This window comes from Ascidia mentula, chromosome 2, assembly GCF_947561715.1.
Source record: "Ascidia mentula chromosome 2, kaAscMent1.1, whole genome shotgun sequence".
Lineage (NCBI taxonomy): Eukaryota > Metazoa > Chordata > Ascidiacea > Phlebobranchia > Ascidiidae > Ascidia > Ascidia mentula.
The window spans coordinates 8390433-8416867 of NC_138567.1; the positions used below are offsets into that span (position 1 = coordinate 8390433).

The following is a 26435-nucleotide window of genomic DNA, read 5'->3' on the forward strand; positions in this document are numbered from 1 at the left end:
TTACCAAAATGACCGATATTATGTCAAGTTTGTCATACAAACCAACAGCCATATTTGAACTGATAATGGCATGAGTTTTTGCCGAAACGAAAATAAATAAAACATGTCAATGTTTTCTTCGGTATGGGCCTGTCTGTTTATTGTAAGAACGGATATATATTTTTGGAAAACCATAGCTATGTTGCCTCTGTGGCAGAACAGCGCATGTTGCTCAAGTAAAGCAACTTGTTTCACATTCTTGTAAATTGTTCATCAGTATTATTACTCGAGGTATTATCCGGTATTCTATATGCAAATCTGAAAGTTAGTGCAAAGTCATCTCGTTTGAAAGCATTGTATTCCGTCGTGGATAATGTAAATTTACAACGCTCGCCTATGTACAAACATCAAACGAAAAATGGAGAAAAGCAAAAGCAAAAAGGCATTCTGCGTACCGCGGAACAAAAACCATTAAATATCGCCAGCTTGTTGGTCCGTGGGGCCAGCTGCCGAACGCATTCCGGGAAATTCTGCGCGCGACAATTTGGGGGTATTATTTTTCTCCGTCGGCATAAGCGTACCTAAAAGTCTTCTTTGTACAAAAGTCGAACAACGCAAAACGTACCGTATAAGCGGCTACGACACTTGTCGATTGGCAAGACAGAAGAAAATCGGAAAGTCCTATTACGCGAAAAGAACAAATACAAAAACCCACGCGAAATCAACGAGTAAGACGCTAAGCAAAACACCGTGAGTCGTAGATGTGTTTTAAACCATGTTGTATCAAATGTGTGGACGTATGTGTTCAATGTGGTTATATGTGTGAATTAATAGGTTGGAAATAGTGGTCGTTTGGCACCGGAAGAACCACGCACAGGGCGCTTGAACTTATGAGAACAATGTGTAACGGCGGCATAAGGTTGTGGTACAATATACGCCATCCCATGCATTTTATAGCAACTGAACCACTGCACAAGAAATAAAGAGGGTGTTTAAAAACTGGAAACGAAACGTTTTGAGGAGAAACCAGCGCTTGAAAATGTTGACGAACTATAGACAACGCGCGTTCAACTAAAAACAAACCAAAAACGAAGTGAAAAAACGCTAGTGAAACCATAAAAAAATTATGATTGGAAATCTGGCCAGATTAGTAGTACCAAGGGAAAATAACGGTACCTACAAGGAGACAAGTAGCTCAGAAAGATTGCACATTGACTGTTACCGATAACCAGCAGTACGTTTGTACTCACTGGGTGCAAGGCAAACATTGAACTCAGTTCCAGTCTACATTTTTTCGTGGCACTTCTTGTACGACTGCAGCTTTATGAGCCCAACCAGCCAACAACTATATGGCACCGCGGTGTAGTTAGAAATCACGCACTGTGTGTTAAACTGGCTGCTGGCCGTTGCAAAGTGGAAGGCGTCCGTTATGGTACATCATGCGATCTTCAGGTCGAACGATAACTCCTGTGTTAAAACGTCTACCTTCCTGTGCCATTCTTTCTTCTCTGTCAAAGACACTGTTCGAAGAATGCGGACTTTGGTTGTTGTTGTTGTTATTGGCACTGGTGCTGAGCTGCACAAGTTCGCCTGCGTCGTCGACACCCTGCATTGCTGTGTAGTGACCTGCTTGGTTTGCCATATCTGGAACTACATGGCCGGCAGGTGGCGTAGCACTGGAGTTGTGCACTTCTACCAACGGCGAGCTCCTGCTGCAAGGCATGGAGTGCTGGCGTTGTACCACGTGTTGTTGCTGGTGTTGCTGCACCTTTTCTTGACCCTCCATAACGTCAGTGCCGCGGATACTGCAGTTGGTCGAAATACCCGCGATCCATTCGTCGAAGTTCGCTTTGGGATGCGTGGAGACTGCATGAACACAAGAGGGTTGGATGCACATCAACAAAACAGGTATAGTTGCTCAATGAATTCCCGGCACAAACTCTTATTTGCCTATTAGTTGATTAGCTTCACACCAGGGAAACGTTAAAGTGCCACAGGCTAAATGAGAAATCGATTATAACGATCCACACCGCGTTAAAGTGTAGGATATATCCATCCGCATGGGAAGGCTTAAACCGGGGTAAACTGGCAGGTTCCTCTTATCAACGGACGAACATGGCAAGCAGTCGGATATTTGTCATTAAACACTGCATGGTTTTTCTACCGATTCTATAACTTGGATGAATTCACTGAACCTGTCCAATTGTCCGGCTAAAACTATAGGTTTCACATTGTTTTAAAATTTTTTGAACTACTGAATCTTAATGAACATGATTGTCAAGTTATTTAATTATAATTTTACCTTTTCCCGATTTGTATGTGGGGTTATAAAATCGTATTGGTATTGATATTGGTATTGGTTTGGTTTAACTTCGAATAAAAAGTTGTTGTGATCAGCGCGAATTTGTGAGTCGACCAATCAGAGCAACTCCCCAATCATTGCACGTGAGACAATCAAGGCATCCATTTATCATACCCCCATAAAGACGTGCGACAAATGGCCTGGGGCGTTTGTTTACATTTCGTAGACCATCGTTCACACCCTTTCCGATCACCGCCTGTTTAATCAAGGGATGTAGAGTCACGTGGCGCAACGGGAAACGTCGGCCGATTGATCAAGGTCGTTTAGTTAGCAACGAAACAAGCAATAAGTCGCTTCCTTCCCGGAAAACGGCCATGTCACCACTCGTCCGTACCTGCTAAATGCTGTTGTGTAGTCGGCGGCGAAGTGTAAACCCCGGCCTCGACCTGGGGCATGGAATGGTTGACAACTGCGGCTGTGTTGCTGTTGTGTCCTATCACAGGGGAAGTATCATTGCCCGTCAGGTGTTGTTGCTGCGGAGCCATGGGAGCTTGGTGGTAATGCATGGTGGGCGATGGGCCGTTGGAAAGAGGCCGAGTCACGACCGATCCTGTAGTGGGCGTTGCTTCACCGGGATGGAGTGGTATGTTTTGGCGGGCCTGGTCATTTGAATCTGCACCGGACAAACGTCTACGTTATTTGGCATAATGATTTTCCTGTCGCTTTGCTTATAGTGTTGGTGTTTTTCTCTCGATATTAAGTGTTTTTCTCTCGATACCTTTATCATCCTTGAATGCGCAAAATGATAAATCGTTCGATTCACTCAACATAACAAAATCGGCCTTCAACGAATATTTTTGTTAAAATGAGGATGTTTATGTTTACGCTAGTGTCGTATATGTCGCAAGTGGCACCAATCAAAATGGTGGTGTTCCGCAACATTTCACGTATCCCGGAATATTATTCACCTTGAAGGTTTCTTGACATATCCCACAGTGTTTCTACTTTTCGCCGTTGTTTACTATAAAATTGCGCACTTAAAATACATATGAGTATTTTGAATCTTGTCATCACTTTTTGCGCCCTAGTTTTTTTTATACCTGGGGTGTTGGCGTTGACCTGTGGTGATCCACCTCCCTGTGAGCTTTGTTGGGGGGAATCTGGCTCTCTTTTTACTTCAACGTCGCTAGTCACGATCTCCTCCCCATCCTCATTAAGAGGTTTGATCCCCAGCATCTTGTGGAGCTGAGTGGATGAGATTCCAAGTATTTTCTCCAGATCGTTCACGTATTTGTATACGTATCGCCTGGAACAAAGTTTTAAATGTCATTAAAACGCCTGGTATGTAATTTAATTTCGCAAATGCGCTGTGTCAGTCTCTGGTCTATACCTACAGTACTTGCTGGTGCATTGTTTTAATAAGAGACTGACTGTTAAACAAACTCCATTTGCACGAGCTTTTGTGAGCTTAATATCGCTTCCTCAGGTTCAAAATCTGGTATGACTTTGCTGAGAGGAATACAACAGAAAAAATGAGAGTAAACCAAACAATCGTTATGCAAGGGAGGGAAAAAAATATGGTGTCTGTCAGCAATTCTGTAATTTCACAGAAAGATCCTTTTGACGCTCCCAAAAGCATCCGCCATTTTGCTTAGTGTAATTAGGTATTCATGTTTGTCAAATACAAAAAACTCTTTTCTTCGTGGTTATATAAAGTATAAACACGTAATCCACAGGAGGTTGGTTTTGCTGAAACGTTTTATGTTTGGGCACTTCTGTATATTTTTTTTGCAAAAGATTTCTTGGTTGTTCGTCTTCAGTTTGTAGACAAAGGCTTGCAAAATAATTCGCCTGGAGCTTTTAAAATTTAAAATTCTGATTTGATATCAATTAGATCAGAATATGTTTTGTGACAATTATCATTCGCCGCGATTGCACCAAATGGACAATTAGCAAGACTTGGGAACCAGCACTGCACATAATTCCCAGAACACGAATGTGGGAAGTCGGCTCGCGAGGCCGAAAGTGCGAATTCGCGCGAGTTTGGGTGTCCATCAAAAGCAGTTGCGCTCGCAACATCCTCAATACAAGTCAATGTACCCGTTCCTTACACGCGCTCCAACTGTGCGCTTGCGATAGGAGCTCAAATCGTGTATCTATATCAGTGATTAAGCATCGAGATAGCGACTTGTCATCTCACCTTGCCGGGCACTTGACAATGATGTTCTTGTCGTAGTAATATCGAATGCCTCGCGAAAGTTTTTCATACGTCATCTTCGGCTTGTTCTTGCGCATACCCCAGCGCCTAGATGACAGAAACGTTGTTGTTTTAAATATAACATAAGGGTTGAATTCATCTGAACTGCATTATTCCAAGACAATTAGATATACCTTACGATGTCGCAAAGTGAAATTAAAACTTTAATTTTATTTCTTTTTGAAAACACTCACTGCAACAAGTGAATATTTGAAATCAACTTACTTGGCAACTTCGTCCGGTTCTTCCATTTTGAACTGCCAGGTTTCTCCGGTCCATTTGATCAAATGCTTACACGTGGGGTCGCACAAGAGCTCAAGCAGAAACTGCCACAGTTGAATCGGGCCGTTGCCTGAAATTTTAATAAAATATAACTTACAACAGGAAAAGATAAGCAAAAAATGTATGTGAAAAAGGCAAGCTGTATAGTACAAGCCTACGAGCTGCTGTACGTACAATACGTTGTCTGAAGTGACATTCGACAATAGTCGAACAATGAGCGCCTTAATTATCTATGTAAATTGAGGCCACAATTAAAGCCATCCGGTCCGAGATATAAGAACTCTGTGCTTTTAAAATAATGGCAAGGAGCTTGAATCGCGCGTCTGACACGCGTAGCTTGTCCGTGTTTTTCGGTGAAACGAGCGGCGCGATACATGCTTGTACAACTCTCAAGCCTTTACTCGTCCTGTCATCGGCCGTGGTGTCGGTTTCACTAAATCTCAATCCGTCTCTGGCATCAGAATTTAACAGCGCGGTTATTAAACAAAAGCGCCAAAAAATTTTCATTTTAATGCATTGGGGGTTTCCATCGGTCTTTTACGTCTCCGGATGTCGGATTCCACCAAGTGTGTTTCCATGTCCTGGGGAGTTTTTGCTTTGCGCTCATACGAATCCATATGTATTGACTTAGTCTACTTTTTTGAAACAGACAACGCAAAGTGTTCGATCTATCAGGGCTCACCAGTATGCAGCTGGTGACGTGCGACGGTCTTGGCTATATTTAGCCACTACAGAGACTATGGTATTTTATGGTGATTTTGTAGTCGATTTCAATCGACTGGCTACCAAATTGGATACAAATTACCCGAGGCGAACCACAATGTTAAAGCAATTGCTAACAAACCAAGTAGTGTAAGCTCTAGTGTCACGGGTGTACTTGTGCAAACAAAAGTCGAATACTTAATGTTGTAATGCCTTTGGAAATCATGCTTTTCTGTGTATTGCTACCAGTTTCCGTTCACACAACAGGGTAAACCCAAACTTCCTTAAATCAAGATCACATACTTTTACCCCAAACCGCACCCAAACTATAATTGTTTCAACTCGAGCCGCGCCCAAAGCGTCAGCGACAGCTGGATGGGAAGAGGGTTGTCGTGGTGCAAATCGAGAAGCGAGGGAGGATATTTTCAAAGTTTTGTCCGCGCTTTCGCCCGAAAACTCACGCAAATTTGCAAATAGCATCCGCCCCATATTTGCCGTGTAACCATCTTCGATTCCGCGATAACGCAAGCCTCCGCTCAATCTATGCGAAACTATTGGACCTTAAACAGCTGTTCCGCTCTGCCAGAAGGTTTTTTGGACGCTATTTAGCTTCTGCGGGTCTTGTTCGTTTGATAATTGCAAATGCACTTACAGTCAATGCTTTGTGCCCGCCTCCACGTTTTTTCGCGCTCTTTTAGCTTTTTCGTGCTTCTTTCGCCCCTTTTTTGTTCTTTTCACTCCTGACTATTTATCGCTGTGTTATGCGTTAGACTTCATTTGTCCTGATGAAGGTCAGTTGGATAACGACCGAAACGTCGTCCCAACTAGTTTTTCTTTTTTGCCAGAAGAGCATTTAATTACTAAGCACATACAGCAATGTCATTTTTCAGGGCTCGTTAAAAGGCCCAACTTTCGCAGTTTGTGAGCAATAGTTTGTGGTCACTTAACTTCAAAGCGCTGTTGACGTTTACATAAATTTGACGCACCGTTTGTTGGACAAACGACAAGTGTGGGGCTTTTGATCTATACAATCTAACCATGTTACCTGTGTATCCGGTGAGCTCCTGCACATTGATAATCGGGTTGACCGCTATCGCCTCATCGTGCAAGTAGGCCTTGTCCTGCAACCTCATCTTGGCGCGCTCGGCGATATTCTCTAACGGGTTTCGATACTGACGGTTGGCGAAGACTGCTGCATGAGGGAACTTGCCCTGGCTATTGGGTACGCCAAGTGCCGACGCTCCGTCGAGGGGCATCACTCCCTGAGGAAGCATGTGCTGGTACTGGAAGTGCTCCCGGTTGTAGAACTCGCCTGGAGACACGTTTGAGTGGAGTTCAGAGTTGGCAATATTGTGCTGCGGGAAATTCGGTGCAACCGCCGACGCCTCTGCGTAGAGATATGGCAAGTTTGAATGGCTTTCGGTGGGCGTAGTGGAACTCCGGTGGTACGGATGACCATCGGGAAGCATTTTCAATTCTGCCGGGTTTTGAGAGCCGTTGAGCTGCGTGTAAAGGCTCTCGCCATGAGCAACAGCCAACTCGGCCTGAAACTCACTGACAGATGCTGGGATAAGCTGATGCTGTCCTCCCTCATATGTTGGATATGCATAGCCACCGTAACTAACAAACTGCGGTCCGGCAGTGCTGCTGTTGGTGCTGTAGGTGGCGATGACCTCATTGTTTTCACTTAAACTTCCCCTGTCGAATAAAAAAATAAATGCTTGTTATAATCTTCCTGTTTTTCTGCATTTGCGAACTCCTGTGATTGGTCATAAATTAGGATGCTTAACACGTGCATTTTCAGTAACCTATATGGACATGATTAAGTTCGTGGCGAAGTGATGGCGACTAAAACGACAAATCAAAGTACCGTTTGTTGGCATCGGGAGAATGATGATGAGGTGTATTGGCGCTTCGTGAAAAGGAACCAGCATTCGGTTCGCGTGGTTGAACGGCGTCGGGCTTCTTAAACACGTGAACCTCTGGAACGGCTGCAGCGCTGGTGGCTAGGCGGTTGTCTGGGTACTCAGCACTCCCGCCAAAGTTGTAGAAATGTTGAGCAGTTTCGCCTCCGGTCATCTCAGATGTTGCTGAGTAGGATGCCTGCACAAAATGCCAAGATAAACAAACAAAATTCACAGGAAAATGTTCAGGACAATGATATCGATGTCGCTTTTTGTTTGCAGCTATCTGCCAATCGATCTGGAGAACTGTATTGCAAAGATGATATAACGTCCCTTTCAATAACATCAACGAGTGTTTTTTTTCACAGGCGAAAATTAATCGATGTTTTGTTACTGTTTTGAGTTGTCTTTTTGTTTAACAGTCTGTATCGTTTCGGTTTATATGAGTGTGCTGTGAAGCGAAGAATTCATTTCAAGTCGTCAACAAAGAGATTGTGTCATCAGAATTAACTTTTTTAACTTGGATTTCATTCCGTGTCGCGTTTCTTGTAACTCGACATCGCCTGTATCATTTATTTTGGTTTGGTTTTATGTGTAGCAACAACACCCGTCCTAGACGATTAAGGGTCGCAGCCGTTTGCAGAAATCCGGGAAGTACAAGACGGCTTGCTGTCCACCGACGCAGGTACATGATTGACAGGGACTTGATTAAGTTGCCTAGTAGCGACTCCCGGAGCAATGCTTTTTATGTATAGTTCATCACTGATGTCAGTCGGGTGTTGTTTGTATGGATTAACGAGGTTTAGTCGGACAGAGCTCTTTCATCTTTGCTGGTCATGTTCATTCGGCATTTGCCACGTGTGCACAACATGAAAGTAATCGAATGTCGATTGGAATGTATTGCCATGTTTTTAAGGCAGGTTTTCTCGGAATGTAGGGTAATCCAAAAAAAGAATGTAGGGTAATAAAAATTGAGCCTTTTTTGCGGTGATTTGAAGCGAAAACTTAATTTTGCTACAGGCGTATTACAAAATTTCTGTTGGTTGGAATCATCCATAAAATGTCAAATTCATCTTAATTCACCCCCAAACAACCATGGGATGAAGAACGTGCGAACCACCGATGGTAAACCCATTAACCCCAGGTTGGGGACGTTTTCATTGAGCAATAAAAGTCTTCCTCTAGCGAAGCTGCGTCCGCTACCGGAGATTCAAATAATGGATTAACACGGCCACTAACAGCCAGTCACGCCTGTAGTTTCCGTTTCCGCGCATCGTTGTTATGTGAGTGCGGATTTGTCGCTTCCCCACCTGTTGTCCCATAGTCTCTCGGTCGACAATTAAGGTGGCGCCTGATGTATCGCATCCATGACAGCTTAAGGAACCGACCGTGGAACCGGTAGTGCGTCACGCCTAGGGACGGAACCGCCCGGCCCTCCTGACGCACGAAGTTGCGTAGAAGCCGCTTGCGCACTTTGGCAAATGCGTTTTACCGGCGGTTGGCGTGCGACGATAATTTCCTGTTGTGGTAAACAATATCCTGTACCCCACTGACGGTTATGTTGATTTTATTGTTTTTAATAAGGGGCGTTGTATTTGCACTCGTCCTGTTGTGTTTGGCCCTACACTATAAATTGCGGCAGGTTTTTCAAAGCAAAGAAATCTGCATTATTGTTAAAAAAGTAATTTTTAAGTTACTTTGGTATTTAGAAAATATTCTTTGCAATAAATCAACACCGTGTTTTTAGTTACGTTCCAACACTATCGGTTGGTTTTGTCGGGGGTTTTAGTAGGAATGTGAACTATTTTACAACGACCACCTGCAAATCCCTGAAATCGGTTTCATTTAGACCGCTGTAAATACAAAATAATCCCCCACAAAATTGGCCCGAGCTCTGCCAACCGGATTATGTCGAGCGGTCTAAAGATATGGCGATGTGGTGCAGTTGGCCAGCCCTGTGCAGTTCCAACGGATGCAGGCAATCGGCCATCAAATTTAGAACTATATCCCAAAACACCCGACACCGCACAGCTCAGCCGAACAACAGGTGCAGTTCTGGAAAAAGATTCGCTCCCGATCGACAGAAAGCGTGGGACACGGCGAGATAACGGTTACTTAGTGACAAGTTATCGTATGGTCTCGTGGCATGGGCATAACGCCATAAGTAATGAGAGGAAGTGACGGCCACTGAAAAGGTGCGCGTACACAATGGAACAGGCCCAGTCGATACACGCAGGTATTGCCCGGTTCGTGTGTTTGCTCACCCACTCACAACAGGTGGTATGCTATAAATCCTGTGAAGCTTATTTCATAAGCTTGACACGTCTTCCAGTGGAAAAATGGAAATCCATTAAGTTGCCCTTGAGTTGCGGAAAATATTCAGGTCAACTTTGATTTTAAATCTCTTATGTAACTGCGCGTTGTTCTATCCCTTCTTTGCTTCAAATTTCTTTCCTAAAAATAGTAGCTGGCAGCAGAGCTACAGGAGTGATTTGATGCGCGTAGATTTACAAGCTGAACTGATGCAGCAGCATTGATAACATGACACTTGCTGACGCAGTTCGAATTACAGATTTCTGCGTCTCGGCCTCGCGCAGTGGACTAAAATAGCATGCCGCGCGTTTTGCTTTGTATTGGACTGAACGGTTTGTAATTAGAAAGGTTAGTAAGCAGGTGGGCAGTTAAGCGCATAAATACAAACGCGAATTAAAAATACCTAATTAGACATTATTCACCTGTAGTGAAACGAGCTTATGATTTAAGCAGTCGAGTTTTAACTAACCTGATTAGGTTCCCCGTCTGTTTGTGGCATGGAGAGTCTTTGGTGGGTGCCGTGAAAACTAACTCTGTTCCCACCCCACAGCGCCTCCACGTGGTCCGAATAACCCGAATCGGAGCCTGGACTGGACAATGTTGCCGTACAGCTTTGACGCCAAGCAGCTGTGGAGACAAAGCATTTACCATTACCTAAAACATACCACACCCAACTCCAATTTCTTATGGTAATATAAATGTGATGTCAAGTAAAACGAAGTATGAACAAAACTGTTTTTCTTCCAAAACACAATTATGTGTAGAACAAAACAACAGCTATTGGTAAGCTGCAGACAGGGTGTGTACACGCACTGTTTCGACCTGTGAGGTCTCATCAGTGCAGCTGTTGCAGTGGCACTGTGGTAGCTTTTACACTAGCAGGCACACTAGATTCCACTTTGTGGTACCTGTCCGGTCCACAACAGCTCTTCTTATAAATTCAAAACAAAACTTCATGTGCTCTTAAAGGTTAATTTTTAATCATGCTGATACGTAATACGTATTTAAAACCGCTGTGGTTTCCCCGGCAAAGCGAAACGTAAAACGGTTTCTTCCCGGCAACTGTGTGCAAAATAACATTTCCAAACAACATAATGGGCTTTCAATACAACCAAGAGGCTGTATCAATATCCCCGCCTATAATTAGTCAAGCTAGCTTGTCTCTGGAAAACAGACAAGCGGAAATCAAAATGGCGAATCTTCATGTGTATCGATGACAACATCCGCCATTTTGTTTCTAGAAAGAAGCGACTGCAAATTCGAAAGTGTGTGTGTAACATTGCGCCGTACATAGGTAATTTGGTAATTTTTGAACGTTTTCATTGAAGAAAGTCATATAAGCGACCTTGCAAAAGACTATAACGCTTTTCAACGTAAACATATTGTTTGTACATTTGAATTGGGTGGTTAGTATTTAGTAACATACGAGAAGACACGTTTTTACCACCGAGAGTCCATTATGTCAAATTTGCATACACAAATGATGGTTCGGCGGATTCTTAACAATATCAGCCGCATGCAAACGAGCAAGTTCTGGAACATGAAAATTAACAACTCTATGCGTGTCTCAATTATTCTTTCTATTCTGTATTCCTGGTCATCCCAAGGAATATATCTTACCGTATTCTGGCCCAGGGAAACAGAAGACTTTAGGCGGCGCCTCACCGTTTTGATGATACAGGTGCGATGCCATTCGTTTTAAATTCAAGAAGCTCAGTGTCGCATGAGATGATTACTGACAGATGTCAGTCACTTACAACAGGTAGCAGATCAATTTATGACAACTACAGTTTACGCGAAACAAACGTCCGACTTCAGCACTGAAAGAATAAAATCTGTTCACAGGATTTTTTCAGAGGAAAAAGCGCTAATTGCACTTCACAGTTTTCAACAGTTGTACGCAGCTTATGCTTGAATACCTTCTGTAGTTCTATTTCACATCTCCCTGTCATATTGTTTACGACAAGTATTTCAGACCCGCGCAACTTTCAACCAGCTCTGTGTCAGGCTGCACACACGCAATTAAAGTCGGCCATAATCGCAGCGCGCTTTTTTATGTGAAAACAAATCGTGGGACTCGCGGCGCTTGCATTAGACTATACACAGCAGCCAACACAGTGTGCATCCTCACGAGCTCCGGTGAAATGCACAGGAAGAAGCTTGCAGAAGATGAGTCCCTCTGTGGGTCGGTTTCGTTGGCTTGCGAAGCGCCAGCAGTCGTGATTGCGTTTAGTTTAAGAAAACTACCTGTGTTGCATGCCACCATCGTTGAGTGACGATTTTGCGGTGGTAGATCGGGTAGTTTACTCATTAATCGCGATTAAACGAGAACATCTTACGATTTTGCGGTGTTCCTGGGTCATGTCAGGGCTGCTTCCACCACAATATTGTCGCCTATTAGTTATGCAAATTCTTTGGGATAATGCTTTTGTTTGTTGCCAACTAGCGGAACGTGCCGCCGTTAAATAAACATTGCATCCATCGGCCAAACACTACAAATTGACCCTTACAGGAAAAAACGTTTACAAGCTGCTTAAAGTTTAGCCGTGAAAGCAGGTTTGCGGCTATTCCTTTTTACATGAGCAGAGAAGGAAACATACGCGTGTTTCTTGTCCAGTCCGCTGCAGCAAGAGACACATGTCAGTCGGATCATACCATGTTGAACACAATGGCAGGAAAATCGCGATCCCTATTCAGGGCGTAAGCAATTTCTATTGCGCAGTGAGCGAAATGGCGCTTTCCCGGCAAATGATCGAAAGCACAATCGGTGGCGCGAATCTTTTCGCCGTAAAACTTTGCCGTTGCTGCGCCTTTCTTTGCCAAACTTACATTACTGCGCTGCAAGGATAATTGAATGATCGTTTCAAACAAAAATTTCGAAAAAAACACCTTTTGTTAAATGTTTTAGCAAAAACGTGATGTTATTTGTTCAAATAATATTTTTTTTACTCGAACGCCACCAAGCGGCGCTTTTGTACAGAATAACGAAAGGAATTGTGTCCGCACATGAACTAACGTGAATAGAGTATCGTGGATCATGATTTAACCATCAGTCACACAACGAGGCATTTTTACCGCCACTGGGAAAACTATAGGAGGGCAACACAGGCGACCGGTGGTCGGAAATCCTATATAGCCCGTGTACCTTGCGGCAACTCCTGCGCCACCATTTGTATCACCTTACGCAAGGAGTCGCGATCAAACAGCCCACAGTGTGTGGAGTTTTAAACCAGTTTGGCAGTGACAGCCTCCACGCTAATGTAATAAGTGGTTTTCGCTCGTCATAAGAACGCACATGAACGGAAAATCACGGTATAGAGCTATTTTGAATTTCCAGATGCAGCATGCTTATGTCTTAGCCTAACTATAGATAAAGTAACACTTACGATGGTTGTACAAAAACAAATTCGCCATTGAAGGAAATCAAACCTTTCCGAGATTGAAGGCTTAAATGAAATTTCGCCTGATCGTTAAGCAAAAAAAACTTTACCAAATAACAACAGAACCTGAACTGAACTTTAGTAAGGGAACACAAGGCGAGACGAGATATCTTATATGCTGTAGTAGCGTGGTAAGTTCTCAATAATATTGCGACTCCTGCTTCCTTGACGTACAGGACTGACTTCAGTACGGGAGTCATAATACAACAGCGATGACTCCGTTACGTACAGGCGATGAGCCTGATCTGTAACCCAACTCTGTGCAATAGCACGCAACAATGTCAAATGCGCATCCTAAGCAGCGAATCTACGCAAAACGCGAACATGATCAATTGTTTCCTTTCTGGCAAAATTGCTTGCGGTATTTAGAGTGGAGATGACCGTTTAGTTAAAAATTAATTTGTCATTTTTGAGAAACCGGGTGACTTGGGTTACGTTTGCTTGTACCACTAAACCACTTGTTCTATCCGTTCCCCCTGTGGATTAGAAGCTTTATTCAAATTGTTTTAAATTTCGCTTTTGCTATTACAACAACATTTTATTCTAAGACACTTTCAAATAAAAAATGTGCACATTCCTTCGCACAAGACATGGAGTTTTCAATTTTAACCATTTTTTTAAATATTTACTCAATGCCGCGTGCCGGCAATCTTGTAAATCACAAAAATTCCTTACTCTGTAAAAAATAACTTATGCCATTCGAACTTCGACTTAACCTGGAATGGAACACGCCCTGCAAATCAAAACGGAGCACGCTAACTGAACAATTGCCCATTGCCGACTGAATTTGCATGCAACACCGCGGTGACCTTCCCCGACAAGGTTAATATAATAGGAAGAGCTTTTGTCGACTAGTGGTCGTTGCCTGTTGCTTAATATTAATAACTGTTTCGAAGCGGATGGGAGACAGGATGCTTTGACGTGCATGTGACGATAGCTGGCGCACTCTATGTGCAGTTACGCGCACATGACCTAAGCAATTGGGGAAGGGGGCGGTCCGCAAATATATGACGTCAAAGCTATTCTCCTTCCAAGTTTTGCTTGCCGGAAGTAAAAATCCCGTTCGTATACTAGCGATACTTCTACCACAGTCTTTGACCGATACCATGTGTTATTGTAGCGGGTGCAGCGTAATTTCATATACAGTACCTCATAACTTGAACGTGAAAAGAACCACCTTACATCCTCCATTCTATTGCGTATAATGGCGTACAATAAAGCTACATGGCCCTGACTGGCTTCTCTAAGAAATCAACTCGATATATAAGCCAACTCTCCTCAACGCAATGAATACTCTAACCCTATCTTGTCATGTTTTTATCAACGAAACACTGAAGTATCGCAGGTTGCACCAGAGGCTTTCCACACGCCTATTTGTGCAGCATGCACACCAGCTCTAAGCACTAAGAAAGCTATCCGCAAGCCGGACATCATCGTCATTGTTCTCGGCGCAAACTGCAGGAGCTGGGGGCCCGCGTTGTTATGGCGATAGGGCGCCCAATATCGGAAGCTCTCGCTTGTAGGCGGTGTAATAAATACCGCAAGGGAGGTTACACGACAACAGGGTCCCGCAACATCAGTCAGTGACATGGCGTTAATTTTTTTCCATAGGCGAAAAACCGCGCAAGGTGACTTTGCGCGTCGGCATATATACCGAGCGGGATGGAACACCGGCGTTTCTGGCACACGCTCGCCGGCGTTCTATATCCGCAATCCCATCAAAGTCACTTTACCTACAATGTATTCTCAATATAAATGAAACGCTGCTCTTCCCAAACTGTTCAACATCTGAGCTTGCGTTTTATCCCTGCTGACAAATAACTCTGTTTCTTTGAGCCCGGAGTTGCTCAAACCATTCCGGGGCGCTGCCCGCGAACGCCCGCACCCGACTGCAACTTTGGGTCTGTTTTTTTTACGTTGAGCTAACATCCCCACCCTGTTTATACTAGTCGGTTGCAGGGCCTCTGTGATGAACAGCTACCATTTTTCACGAGCCCATGCATTGATTGCCCGCATCATGTCACGTTTGCGCGCGCTTCACTTAACAAACGAGAGAGAGCGAAATAGCCCGACGGCCACGTGCATCCGCGTGAGCTAGACAGGGACTTTGTAATGCTATCATATTGCTCAACGTAGGACTACGACACTGTACACAGCAACCCAGAGAATTCAGATTACGATGCAAATTCCATTCGACGGTGGATGCCGATGCCGTACGCGGTCAAATCACGTTTATCACTTGTTTACCGCATGTTTGTTATTGTGCCATTACAGCGGATTGCAAACAGCGTGAGTATAATATAGCACCTGTATGCAACCACTGACAAACGGTACTTTTGTTGTCTATATTTGGTAAATCGTATAAATACCTTTCGTAGGTTTGAGATCGGCGTACACAGGCCCGTCTGATCTGGCGCTCGCGCGTCGTGAACCGAGTAATGCTGATGCTTGTTGATGCCCGACCTGTCCTTCAAACCCGGTCCCCTTACTCGTTTTCCCATCTTTTCTGCACTCAGTTTTCATATTTTGCTCCAATCCGTTGTTGCAGTCGGCCCCCATAGCCCCCTCTGGTGTTTTCTCCAGGTTAATGTCTTCACCGGACTCCGACTTTCTTCCCTTCTTCCCCCTTCGGCTCCTTGCCCCTTTGTTGCGCTTCCCGCGGCCGCCTTCGCCGGGTTGTCGCCGCTGCTTGTTCGAGCGAAAAAAGTCCGGATCGAGAAGCGGGGAAGTTGAGATGGAGGACGCGAGACTCTCGAGGGATGTCAGGCTACAATTTGAGGTGGCGGCTGCTGAGGTTGTGGGATTTTCGAAAACGCGATCGTGGACTACAAGGTTCGGAGCCGTGGAGGAGCATAGGGTTAGATTGGAAGTGGAGAACGAGAGGGCAGTAAACGACATTGGACCATAGTTTGTTGGATCGTGCATTGTACTTGACGAGTAGTAGTCATTGCAGGACTGTGTGATGCCGTTTATCTGTACCATGTTGCCCTGATAGTGAGTGGCTTCATTTTGCTCCTGGACTTGATTAGATGAGATGTAAAACGGCTCTAGTTCTCCTTCCTCTTGCTTGGAAGGATCGTAGGACAGGACTGTGCTATCGTCCTGGACAAGACAAGGTCCATTGTACTGGTCATCGATCCTGGAGTGTCTCACGCCAAGAAAAGATTTCTCCAATGGTGGAAGCGTCATCTCTTCGCGGTAGTTCTGTAGGTAATGCAGGTCGGTAGGTTGCTGTACCATGATCTCACTGTCGCCATTCACATAAGCGCTTAGATCTTGAAAGGTTTCATTGAGCATTCTTTTTTTGCTACATGCGTTCATCCTTCTGTAAACCAACAAAACTTGCGGTTAAAAATCCATCATCAAATTTTGTTTATGGCTTAAATTAATTGATAATTAATTCAAAACGCATTCTTATTGACACACACGCCTGTGACAGTTAACATTTTGCCAAGTGGTTTTCAACAGGCACTTTTTCTACTTTCCAGTTCACCGTTTTTCTGACCTCAACAATATGGGCAAGATTACTTTCCTTTACGACTCCTCTCACTACAAGCAGACTCACACTGGCGATTTTATTCCGTCTTGGTTGTCATTCCGACGATGCGCACGCATGTTTTTCGCTGAATTTCGCGTACAATTTATTCATCGTTTCCCATTATACGCGTTGAATTCCTGGAAACGGCCAAACCCCCTGACAGATGATAAACTTGCATTCACAGCAAAACATCAACAACGGCAGTTGTGCCCTGTGGGCTGAATTGCCAACTCACTAGCCCCTGTAACGAGACACTGCAACAACGACCTACGTTTTCATTGCTGATATGTGAAATAACGTTAGTGATACGTCAGAGCTAAATATGTCCGGCAAAGCAAATGGTTGACTCTTTAGTTGGACACTACTTTAAACCCAATAGATGCTTTTTTGCGTTAGATTTAAAAAGAGCTCTATAGTTTTACAACACAACTAACAACAATAATGTTCAATAGTATATTCAGTTTTTCGATACCAACCATCGCACTAAAAAACATTTAATTGCTATTGATCCGGCTATTACTTTACCGAACGCACTGTCAGTGACCCTAAGCTTTATGGCAAAGCTTTTGGGGCCCAGCGACGTTTAAACTTTAACCAAGTTTCAGGCAAAACGTCATCATAAGGTCCGTCCATTAATGCGCGTTGGATGGGCCTACTTATACGCGAAAGTGGATCCTGTTCTATGTAGTAGCACATTAATTTACCTTTATTGAAAGCACTTTACCGAATCTTCAACATTGTTGCAAACTTTTGTCTATAATCTGTTTTAAACTGATTTTTTTGCTCCCACAGAAAACCTTTTCATATTGCTGTTACTTCTGCACCACGTTCAGGATTGTGTAAATCTAACTGAACAGCAGGTCGTGCAGTTTTATCTAAACCCGCCTTTGAATTAAACGCAGTTCGTGCATTGCTTTGTACACACAATGCAAATGCGTGCTTCATAATGGGGCATTTGGCACAAATCGTTGCCGCCGCCATGTTATGACTCACCACTATCTAAACTTATAAACCCTGTCTGGTGCGGCAACTTTACGTGTACTGTATAGACATCCACGTTTAGCGAATAATCCGAATCCCACGATTCGGATTGTGTTTAACCTCCTGTCATAACCCAAACTTATCGAATCAGTTGAAATGTTAATGGTGGTTTTTGTTCCCATGTAAGAACAATTCTTTAAATTATAAAATGTTTTGCTTTACCCAAGTCACTGGAGCATGAGTGTATTGCGTTTACTTGCACGCATGTGCGTTCGAGTTTCCGCGTAAAGCGCTGCTGGTTCCTGTCTACACCCCGACTTTGAACTGTAGTATAAACATTCTTCCCGCTCTACAGTTATTGAACCACTACAGTTTCAAGACAACGTCCCCTCTTCTGCATGCTGCCGCCAAAAGGGGTCTTGTTGTTGATGCTACATATTTTCTGTATCTGTGACAGCTCGTCTGCCTGTACGTAAATGCAGAATGCTCCGCGATGAGCGAAGAAGCTGATCTCTGCTATCGCAATGCGAATTTTTTCGAAGCCGAGATTGCTGCATTAATCACATTTATTAAAAGGCCGGAGCGGGAGGCGGGTACTGAGCGAGCAGGAAGGAATGATAGTAAGAGAAAAGGAGAGAGTGATAGAGAGAAAAAAATACACGCCAAAAGGGGCAAGAGTGCTTGATGCAAGAGTCTCGGGGATAGCGGGAGATATGCGACGCCACTGTATAGGCGAGCAACGAGGAAGGGATTTCGCTGATGCTGGTGAAGCCGCGTTGCTTCTCCTTCGTACCTTGTGCGCACAAGCATTGACTGACATGTCGCGATGACAGTTCTCCATTGCTAGGCCCGTGTAAGACAACTATTAGCCGGTGTGCAAATGCACTGTTAGAAGCGCGCGGGAGAATCATATTCGGCGAGCGACGAGCACGAATTGCAGGCTTCCTTCCTCTACCTGACAAGCGAGCGTTGCTGTTTTCGCAGTGATTCGTTTTGTTGAGGAATGCCCTCACTTCTCTATCATCATAAAGGCTGACTGTGCGAACTGGGATATAGCTCTCATTATCTGCTACCTAGTTGGTACATAGCAGTCGCGAATGCCTATACATTCCAGTGGTTATTGTTATTAAAAAAATATACATCTGATCACACCTGTGTGTTCAAAAGCATGTTTTAATTTCCTGCGCCATTTCCTTCAAAATGTAATGAAATGCATCTGTCTGGTTTTCTTGACTTAAAACATAAAAAAAATTCAAATTTTTTTTAAAATATTAGTTTGGAAAATTTTATCATAATTTTCAACTGATAATAACACTCCTATATGAAACACGTAAATAGTAGTAAAGATTGACACGTTATAGGTTATGTAGTAAAACGAATTTTCACATCGTCTTTCCTCCTTAGAAAAAGACAATAAATTTTAAATCAGAGCCAGTACAGGAGGACCTACGATAAGCGAAGGCCAAGCAAGGGCGCTTATTGGCCTGCACGTCACTCGTGTACAGGAAATTACGTCAGAGACGACTCTATGTGACAATGCTATAAGCGAAATTACCAGCGCGGTCACGCAGCCCAGTTTAGAACGCTACAGTACTGCTTCTTGTGCTCAATTGTACTTACCTTTATAGCCACACTGCGCACAATGAAATTGTACATACACCTCGCAAGAGGTGCCAGATACATACTTGTACATGCTTTATTATTTCAGTTTTGCAAAACAAACGTCACTATTCGCCACCGTTGCTAACTTTATGCGCGACATATAGTTTAAAAAACAGACTATTTTATTCGTCGTTAAATACACTCGACTGCAATTAATACGTGAGCATCGACACGCGTAAGAGACTGTGCTGTTTGCTGCAAGAGCGCATGTTGCAAGCCATGAGATCACCGTGCATCAACCGGCAGTGGTATTAAGAATGGGGGAATTTTACGACATACATGGGCTCAATAAACATATCTTGTGACCAGGGTTTGTGTACTGATCATAAAGCGCATTTTTATTGGGTGGAAGAGATCAAGATACTGTATCGTGGAACATGGTTTATGAAGCTCCTTCAGTGAAATGTGCATTGTCCTCAACAAAAGAAGAGCTCCTTAATTCGAAAATACAACGGATGTGAAGCTATGACAAGGTACGAAAATAGACTTGCGCGTGCTATTGCTCTGCAACGTGGGCTTCCTTTTTCATGTCAGAAGCGTTGCAAAAATTTCCAAACGAAACTTCGACTTAAAAATAGAAGTAATTTGTAAAAAAAATTCTTTGGGTGTTTTGGGTCGCTTTGAATACGAGAATGTGGGAAGGAAGCGGTTTGTTTCGATGACTTTTCGTCTGTTTAGCGAAGAAGTTTCGTTTACCCGTCTAACCATCACTGCACGAACGAAAATGTGAATGTTGGACCGTGTACGAAAGTTGCGCGATTTCGTGTACAAAGTTGCTTAGACACGAAAGCTTAGTTTCAAGTTGTTTTGATCTGCGAGTCCTGATTTCGCTTTTCAGTTCGCTCCAGAAACTTTCGAGCGCAAAAAAAAACAATACATTACGTACGGGATCGAAATTTCCTTGCAGCGAAAGCACCTAAATCGCAATGCAACTAATAATAGCTGCGCTTTCCTGGCCATTAAGCAATCCACTTGGGGAAATATAGGGTTACCCGCTTGATGGTGGGTCGTAATTAATGGATTGTTAGGCTCCTCTGGAGCGCTCGTGCATCTATAACAGCCTCTTTATACACGAGAGAAGCGGCCGTGGACTCATATAGTTCTATTGTGTTGTACAACATCCGCTTACACCTCGCAGACTGTTCGAAAAAGATAGAAGAGCACAAGCGGATCGTGAAATATCATCTGGTCCCAGATAGGCTGAACTCGACAAGCAGCTCTTCCAATGCCGGCTGCGGAAAAGAAACCGCAAGCAACTTCTTAATGAGGGAAATTTTTCGGCCGCGAGGTTTCAAGCGAATGGCGCTGCGGTTGCTTTTACCATATACCATGACAGGGAATAAATGGTGATTTGCCAAAATGACTAATGCCCATTGCGTGTACCTAACGTGCTGTCCTTTGTTGTATAATCGTGTCACGAAAATTATGAAACTAATAAATAAATATTTTCAATTTTGTCTTGAAACTTTCTCACAATAATTGCAAAACAATCATAGCATTTCCAATGTAAAAAAGTCAGTTGGAGAACCACTATTTTTACCTAATAAAATACTAAAATGCCTCTTTGTGGTCAACACTTCTGCCACTACAAAAGTTACAGAAACACTCACGTTACATTCCTTTACTTGAGATATCAAACATAATTATCAATATGTTTATTATGCGGATTTGGGTCCATAAAATGCAGTTACTCCCCAAAATGTTCCTTCAATGAACAATGTTTGCGTATTGTTATCAAACTGTTTGCGTGTTGCTTTTTGTGCACTGTGTTATGCTCTGGTATTTTTGTTCAATGACTTGCCGAGCTTATATACTTCGGATAATTTTGATCGAGACTATTGTATTTTTCCTGGGCTTGAGTTATTTTTTTACCAGCATTAACACAATATAGAAACTATGAACTTGTTGTAACTTATTTTGGCTCATGGGATTGTCGCACTTGCCTGGCGGGTATTTTCGATTTCGAGTTTTGCGAAAATTTTTGAGCCGATAGTCTAATTTTTTTTCCTGGAGTTTGTTTAAAGTCGAGCAAAATTCAACTAGCAGCGTTCAGTGTATGTAAAGTGTTAACTAAGACCCTTCAATGGAGTATGTAAATTCATTGCTATCTAGAGAAGACGTTTTGCAGGTGGGTGACTGGGAGCCATTTGTCGTTTAGAAAATGTAATATTTCTAACAATATTTTTGTTTAGTTTATGATCTTTACTGACGATAGCGTTGAGATACAATTCAAGGATCATACTACAGTGCAAATATCAGCATGTGGGGCAAATTATCAATTCATAAAATCAGTTGATGGCTGCCCTGGAATTTCCGATCATCATAATGTGATTAGACAAAGGTGTCGCTTTGCTACAAGTCAGACAAAGCAGAAAGTTGAACTGGGGCTCAAGCTTCGTAATCTTTTTGCTGCAAGGCCGTACATTCCCTCCCAATTCACAAATCTAAGTGATGATGGTGTAGTCCATTTATACCGGGACCTTACTAGTTTTTATTGGGTTGATGATGATGGCTGCCCTAAAATGGAGCATGCTAGTGATGGTTCAGTCAAAATATCTAGCCAAAAAGATGGTGCCACCTTTATTCTCTCCAACAATGGTTTGCAGTGCTTTGTCAATTTTCTTGCAAAGATCAGTCCATGTGCAAGCAGAACAACTACTCCACAACAATCACCAAGGGAAAAAGATGACAGTAAAGGAAACAGGAGAGATTATATTTGGCTGAAGCACATTTTCCCCACCCAGTTCTGTCCACCAGGTTGGCAGTATCCCTTGAATAAAGCCCTAAAGGTTCAAGGCAAGGATCCTGCAGCAAACTTGGAAAACACATTAGACTGTTCTCATGCTCCAAGACCTCTTCCTAGTGTTTGTCCTAAGCAGTTCCAACATTCATGGAGAACCAACCAAGATTCATTTAACCAGAATGATGGTGAATTGGTTTTACCAAGCGAAAAAGGGTGCCAGACAATCCCTAACAACTGGTTAAAAATCCTTTGGAACAATGGTACCCTGTATTGGATAAATTGCATGAAGAATGTTGGTGACCCTGGTGTTGAGGTCTGGCTTCCTGATAATACAATTTTAAAGTCTATATCAGCAACAAAATTTTACTTCCAACATTTTCTGTTCTGCAAAGCCAGTGGCAAAGTTGATTTGGAGAGGACATACAGCCCCACTGCCCTTCCAATGCAACCTGAATTAAAGACTACAATTCTAAGAGCAGTGAGACTACTTTCATACATTGAGCAAAACAAAGCCATGGCCGAGACAAATAAACCTGCTGCCTGTTGGCATGATGCTTTGTCACTGGAAACTAGGTTTTCAACAGGCACTGCGATAAATTCAAAAACTATGCAACCAACTTTGGACGTGGCTTTGCCAAATTTGGGCACTTTCTCTGCTATCAATGGAAGTGTACAGGTGTCATTTAAAGATGGTACTACAGTGCATGTTGCTGTGTCAGACTATCAATATGAACAGCTTAAAGTTTCGGCAAATGTTTTGGAAGAGTTGCCATGGCGACTTCGCATGACTGATGGCACTTATTCCACCAATTTCAATTTGTTGCATTGTGATGCAAGTGTGAGTAAGTACATTAAACCAACTTGTGACTGGGTAATATGGCTTGCAGGCTCACTAGATGAGCGCAATACCAAGCCTTTCTACAATGATACTATGTATGCCTCTGACAAAATGTCTATGGTATCCAAAGAGTTAGAAAAAATCAATCTATTTAACTCTCTTGAAGAGTCACACTCATTTCAAAGTAATTCCCAAGAGATTGACGGCTCTTCATTTCTGGATATTACATGTAATATGCCATCAAATTGCTCTGCCAACACAAAAATGCCTGAAATGTGGACTGCAAGTGGAACAATGATGCCGGCTGATATTGCTCGCGCCCTTAGTAACACCAGTAGAGCTATTTCAGATATCGATAATATTTTAAATACTTGTCGGTAGAAGCTGTATCTTGGCAGGACTGTTATGAAAGTTCAATATTTCAAATATTTTAATATAATACTATTTATTGCTTGAATGTATCTGTATCCTTTAAACTGTTTTTCTTAACATTACTGGTTTTATCTTCTCTTGGTTTTGACTCCTCAGGCTTTCGTTTGTGTTTGTTTAAAATGAACAGTTTTCGCTGTGATGTGGTTTTGAGGCTCTAGATCCCACTTCCTCGGGTTTAGTATGTTTGCTTGAGAATATACCTTTCATTTTTCCTTTTTTTTGTTTACATGAAAAAGTACAAATTACGGTATTTAGATCACAAGCCACCTTCAATCAAAAGCCGCATGTAATGATGTTAGAAATTTAATATAAGTCGCCCTCCAATGTAAACCGCAGGGAAATGTTAAAACTAATGTGTCGTTTAAAATTTTTACGTGGACAAACAAACTACAACCTCTGTTGACGTTATTAGTGAGCAAGATTGGGTTTAAATCAACAGTCAGTGAAACCTGTGACGCCAGACAAAATGTTGTTAATTAAAATTAGCCGCACAAACGATTAAATAAATACTTTATAAGGCGCGGCTTACACTCAAATATATATATACGTTATATAAGTTTGTAACGCTTTAATTAAAAGAATGTTAGTGCAAGTGACTCTACGTTATGGGCTCGGCTAAGATATGGGTTTCATCATCTTTCGTATTTATCCTCGTTATTATACGAGTCAGAGGAATGATAATGGCTACAGAAGTTTGATGAAGCCATTTTATCCTGATTCAAAAAGTTTGACGTTTTTTGCTTAAAAGTCACTACGGCTAGCATGGTCTGTTGAGGTGGCAAGCCTGATGTTGGCATGTTTAATATGTCACTAAAGACAATTTTACACTAAAATGTAATTAAAGTGGAAGTATTTTTGCATTTTAGAGAAAAAATACAACATTATGTCAATGCTAATTATTGGTTTACAAAAATCATCTCTACTCTGAAACATCAAAAGCGATGTTAGAAAAAGAATTAAGACCCATAGTGCAAATCATTTTACTTTGTGGTACTTTACAGTCAACGTCGATCCAATGTGCACCGATAAGACTGTAAATAACTCTAAGGGTCTCAGAGATATTTAACAGGGTCTCGATGGCCTGAGCGGTTATTGAGTCTCTTCGATTGTTAAATCTGCTTCTGCCTCGTTCTCACCAGTAAACCGCTGATTCCAAATAAACAGTTTATTATCAGGCTATGGGAATAAATCCCAAGCCGGCGAATAGCTTGTAGAGTCTCAGTAATATTAGCAGTGTAACAGTAATACGATAAAATCAAGTAGAATCAAATAGAATTAGAATGGATTAGAATGGATTAGAATGAATTTACCGGTCTAACCTGGGCTCTTAAACGCTCTCCATTATGAGAGCTGATTGGTCAATAATGTCACGTGATATCATGAGGCGCTTGAAGTAATATAATACAAGAACATAGGTGTGATGTGACATAAGCATAGGAGAACATTTTATGTGGTAAACAGGATGTTGAATGAATCACTTTACTCGAGAATATTCGATGGCTCAATCATTTGGGTCACATTGTGGGATTATGCAGTACATGTGCAAAGCTGCGCGCAAAACATTACGCAATACAAGCACTGGTTTCTGTGACGTATGTTACACACGCAAAACATTACGCAATACAAGCACTGCTACCTGTGACGTATGTTACAAGACCTTGTAGGTCGAACAGTTTGCACTTGTTTCAAAGGGATGATACTGGAATATATGTATGGTAATGAGTTACATCCCGATCAACATATCCGCCTTCTTTGGTGAATTTTAGTTGTAGGCTACTGCGTGTTGAACAGTGTAATATGTGAATTTCCAATCAGTTTGTCGCATTGGGAAAAGGTTTTGCGTTCTAATAAAACTTTGAAATGTCTACACCTCTGCCAGAAAGAATAAATGATCAATTTACGTCCGGAAATGATGAATGCGTACTCCTTAATTTGCCAATATTCTACAATGTGATTCCGCTGTGCTTACATAAAACACACGACATATTATCTACACAAAAATGTACCCCGCTTATTGACATTTTAAAATAATTTCTCCCAGTAGGCTGCGTTCAAACGGATACCGTCACTTTACTGTTTGTAAGCTTGTAGAGATTGATGCATATTAAATGAAACGAACAATTCAAAATCAACGTGGAGACCATAAAATACTGATTATTCGCAGCCAATAAATTTAAAGGCATTTCACGGTTTGGCGATATGTGCTTTCTCACAATGCAATGTACGTAGACGGAGTAACGTATTGATCACATTGATTAGGTCGGGCGCATCGTCGCATCGCGGAGGCCCTGGAAAACATCTACAGTCATTCCGTTGGGGCCGATCGCGCGTAGCCGATAAACGCCCGCTCTCGTTTATAATTGATGGCAGCATTTAGAGGCACAAGATGGGTCTCAACACCTGATAACAAGTCATTGTGTGGTGACAGGTTTATGCCAGGCTGGACCGAGAGACTGTATTTGAGTGGAGTGGGAATTGAGGAGAGTTTCTCGAATGGTATAACATGTGGGTTGTTCTGAAAGCAAGGGTGTTCCGTACTAAGTGTTTATATGCAAAGTTTTGTGCTTCGGTTTTGAGCTTCAAAAGAAAGATTAAACCTAGCTGTCGCTGAAAAGTTGTGCTTTGAGCTCAATTGATCTTTGTGCCGAAACGTAATTGCCTTCTGTGTTTTGCGACCAAATGTTCTTGTGACTTTTCTTCTTTTCCCGATTTAACCGTACATTTGCAAATGAGCATGCGCTGAATGTTTAGAACTAACTTGTTTGGAAAGAAAGCGTCGACGCCAACGCTTGCTGGTTTGTTTGCTTAGAACCTAATTGGAGCAAACTAAGATCGATAATTAATTTGAAGGCCAAGCTGTTCTTTTCGTCGTCGGGTTCGTTTCTTGGCGTTCGCTGATGGCCGGTGACCGATGGGCCATAGGGGCGACGGGACACCAAAACAACGTCAAAGATACTCTTGATAAATTAGTTTTGCAATGGATCCGAAGAAAGTAATTGTCTTGATGGATTTTACATCAGCAAGGCAGGCAAAAAAACAAACCCCATATTTTGCAAGGCTCG

At 42.6% G+C, this 26435-nt stretch overlaps 2 protein-coding genes across 2 annotated transcripts; one reads left to right on the forward strand and one right to left on the reverse strand.

Annotated features, from left to right (window-relative positions):
- Window positions 1–329: 329 nt before the first annotated feature.
- On the reverse strand, window positions 330–16777 carry LOC145888952 (uncharacterized). Its single transcript, XM_082979821.1, has 10 exons — window positions 16685–16777; window positions 15549–16504; window positions 10209–10366; window positions 7393–7625; window positions 6568–7220; window positions 4764–4890; window positions 4482–4586; window positions 3382–3587; window positions 2676–2954; window positions 330–1845 (listed from the first exon to the last, which is right to left on the reverse strand). Exons 2-10 carry the CDS (start codon window positions 16498–16500, stop codon window positions 1367–1369), a joined length of 3192 nt encoding a protein of 1063 aa, XP_082835947.1. The 5' UTR covers window positions 16501–16504; window positions 16685–16777; the 3' UTR covers window positions 330–1366.
- A 4594-nt stretch (window positions 16778–21371) lies between these two features.
- LOC145889507 (uncharacterized protein C5orf34 homolog) lies at window positions 21372–23405 on the forward strand. The gene is made up of 2 exons (XM_082980470.1): window positions 21372–21488; window positions 21553–23405. The coding sequence occupies exons 1-2, from the start codon at window positions 21444–21446 to the stop codon at window positions 23320–23322; spliced, it is 1815 nt and encodes a 604-aa protein (XP_082836596.1). The 5' UTR covers window positions 21372–21443; the 3' UTR covers window positions 23323–23405.
- Window positions 23406–26435: the final 3030 nt, after the last annotated feature.

Excerpts from the sequence above, each read along its gene's own strand:
- LOC145888952 (XM_082979821.1), bottom strand. The coding sequence starts at position 16,500 with ATGAACGCATGTAGCAAAAAAAGAATGCTCAATGAAACCTTTCAAGAT. Across the intron at positions 4,587-4,763 it reads GAACCGGACGAAGTTGCCAA|GCGCTGGGGTATGCGCAAGA; the intron begins GTAAGTTGATTT and ends TCTGTCATCTAG. Across the intron at positions 1,846-2,675 it reads TACACAACAGCATTTAGCAG|TCTCCACGCATCCCAAAGCG; the intron begins GTACGGACGAGT and ends GTGTTCATGCAG.
- LOC145889507 (XM_082980470.1), top strand. The coding sequence starts at position 21,444 with ATGGAGTATGTAAATTCATTGCTATCTAGAGAAGACGTTTTGCAG. Across the intron at positions 21,489-21,552 it reads CTAGAGAAGACGTTTTGCAG|TTTATGATCTTTACTGACGA; the intron begins GTGGGTGACTGG and ends ATTTTTGTTTAG.